General features: G+C 33.3%; 1 protein-coding gene across 1 annotated transcript in view; it reads right to left on the bottom strand.

Moving 5' to 3' along the window:
- Positions 1–2458, bottom strand: part of LOC106472177 (LIM/homeobox protein Lhx3-like) — a gene marked incomplete at its 3' end in the record, with an annotated part of 14204 nt that overhangs the window by 2508 nt on the left and 9238 nt on the right. The window contains exon 3 of the mRNA XM_013932806.2: positions 793–995. Within this exon, the coding sequence (XP_013788260.1) occupies positions 793–995 (203 nt within the window). The remainder of the gene's footprint in view (positions 1–792; positions 996–2458) is intronic.

Here is a 2458-nt window from a genome sequence, read left to right as displayed (position 1 = left end):
AAAGCATCATCGATAAGAATGGAGACTATTTCATTTGGTAAATAAATTGTTTTGATATTTTAGTTGTTCGGGTTTTTTCATCTAAAAAAAAGTGACATTAATTTCTTGACGACCTAATATAATTGGTAATATTCCCCGCGAACATCTTGGATCTTCCATACAACATGGTGCAATATGGAGCATTTCTATCATTTGTCTATCATCTTGTTTTAATTAAATTATTTTAATTAGTTGGGTAAAACAGACTGTTGTATTTCCATAAAATGTTGTGGTAAATCCTACCGTCTTAATAAAGTAGTGAGATCACAGTCTCAGGGGGCCTGTTTTTTTTATTCAATTCGTGATGCAATATGTATGTATATATATATGTATGTATATGTCAATAATAACCATATTGTAATCAATATTCCTTTCATCGGAAATAACCTTAAATCATAAGTTGCAAGTTACACTGATAAACCTGTTTAGATTCGTTTAAGTTAATTACTGAGCATTTTGGAAACTTATTGACTAATACTTCATGTTAACTGTCATTCAAAGTCTCAGATGTGATGTAAGCTTATCACGTGTTTCCGAAACCATTTATCGAAGTGTAAATAATAGCAGTTTAATGTATTTTATATTCACCAGTGTCGTGTATTAGTGTATCATCCCAGTAACTACATAATTTTTGTTATATCCTTTTAATTAAAAACAAACAAATCTTGAATTTCAAGTCAACTGAGACTACACGCCATTATGGATCTTGATGACAAAGGTTACTTTACAATACGATGGAGTAAGTTATATTACCGCGACATTTGGCAGCTTCGTAGTCTACTTTACACACGAGCTTGTTGTCTTCCATCAAATAGAACTGGTCTCCAGTGTTTAACTGGCGTTTGCAGAGGATACAAGAGAAACAGTGCAGGTGGTACACGTTGTCCTGAGCTCTTCTCACAACTTGGGTCGGAGGAATGCCCTGTTCACAGCTCGCACATTTCGTTCCAAATTTCCTGGAAGAATTAAAATGTAACTTTATTTATTGGTAATTGTTTGTTTGTTTTAGGGCAAAGCCACATTGGGCTATCTTCTGTGTCCACCGCGGAGATTCGAACCCCGGATTACACTAATTGTGGCGAGAATAAATTGTATTTTATCAATTAACTTGTTGCTTTTTTTTAGAGGAGTCGCTAAGAATACTATATATCTGTTCCCATAAACATTTTGGGAGTGTTCTTAGAAAAAAATCCCAATAAACTAAAATACGTATGTGATTGTTAATTTATTGTTGTTACATATATCATGTTACTCAGATTAAATTGCGAAATAGGGGGCGTTGATCTGAAATATCTCACTCGTATCTTAACCATTTGTGCATGGAGATGTTTCACATTTTCTGCAAGTGTTTTGAATTCGAATAAAGATAAAAATGGCGTAGTTTGGCGCGTTTTTTAAGCTTGTTTGTTATTAAACACAAAGATACACAACGGGCTATCTACGCTGTGCCCACCACAGATATCGAAATCTAGCTTTTTAGCGTTATTAGGCTTTAGATTTACCACTGAGCCACTAGGGGGCGTTTCTTAGAGTAATGTGTATAAGAAAGTTTTTTTTAAAGTCCTAACTTCAGTTTTAAAACGGACCTAAAATAACATCCTGAATTTATGTTTTAATGAATAATTAATAAATAATAAATAATTTATTATAATAAATAATAAATTATAAATAATTTATATTTATAATATAATAAATAATAAATAATAATATTTATAAATAATAATAAATAATTTATATTTATAATTCATAAATAATGGATAAATTTTATTTGAAGATATTAAATACGATAAAAAAAATCACAAACAAGTTTAGTAGAAAATTTATCCAAATAAGAACAAAAAACGATAGGAAACTTGTAAAATTTTCAGAAGATAGTAGCTTGTGTTAAAATGTTTTAATTTTCTTTTACATCTTTAAATTTGTAGGAAAACGTATAAGGAGAAGATTAAAAATAAATAAAGTAAAAAAAAAAATACAGAAGAATGTAGCTTTTGATAATATCTAAAATCGTTCTAGATCCCTTATATTGATTTAGTGGTTAGGGCGCTTGACTCGTAATCTGTAGGTTCGAATCCCCTTCATCGAACATGCTCACCCTTTCAGCTGTGGGGGCGTTTTAATGCGACAGTCAATCCCCCCTATTCGTTTGTAAACAAGTAGCCCATGAGTTAGTGGTAGATGGTGTTGACTGGCTGTCTTCCCTTTACTCTAGCCCGGCATGACTAGGTGGTTAGGGCGCTCGACTCGCAATCTGTGGGTCGTGGGTTCGAATCCCCCATCACACCAAACATCCTCGCCCTTTCAGCCGTGGGGGTTATAATGTGACGGTCAATCCCACTATTCGTTTGTAAACAAGTAGCCCATGAGTTAGTGGTAGGTGGTGTTGACTGGCTGTCTTCCCTTTACTCTAGCCCGGCAT

The sequence above is a fragment of the Limulus polyphemus genome, unplaced genomic scaffold, assembly GCF_000517525.1.
Source record: "Limulus polyphemus unplaced genomic scaffold, Limulus_polyphemus-2.1.2 Scaffold5140, whole genome shotgun sequence".
NCBI classification, from domain to species: Eukaryota; Metazoa; Arthropoda; class Merostomata; order Xiphosura; family Limulidae; genus Limulus; species Limulus polyphemus.
The sequence above is the reverse complement of the archived record's forward strand: the minus strand, read 5'-3'. Positions and strand labels throughout refer to the sequence as shown.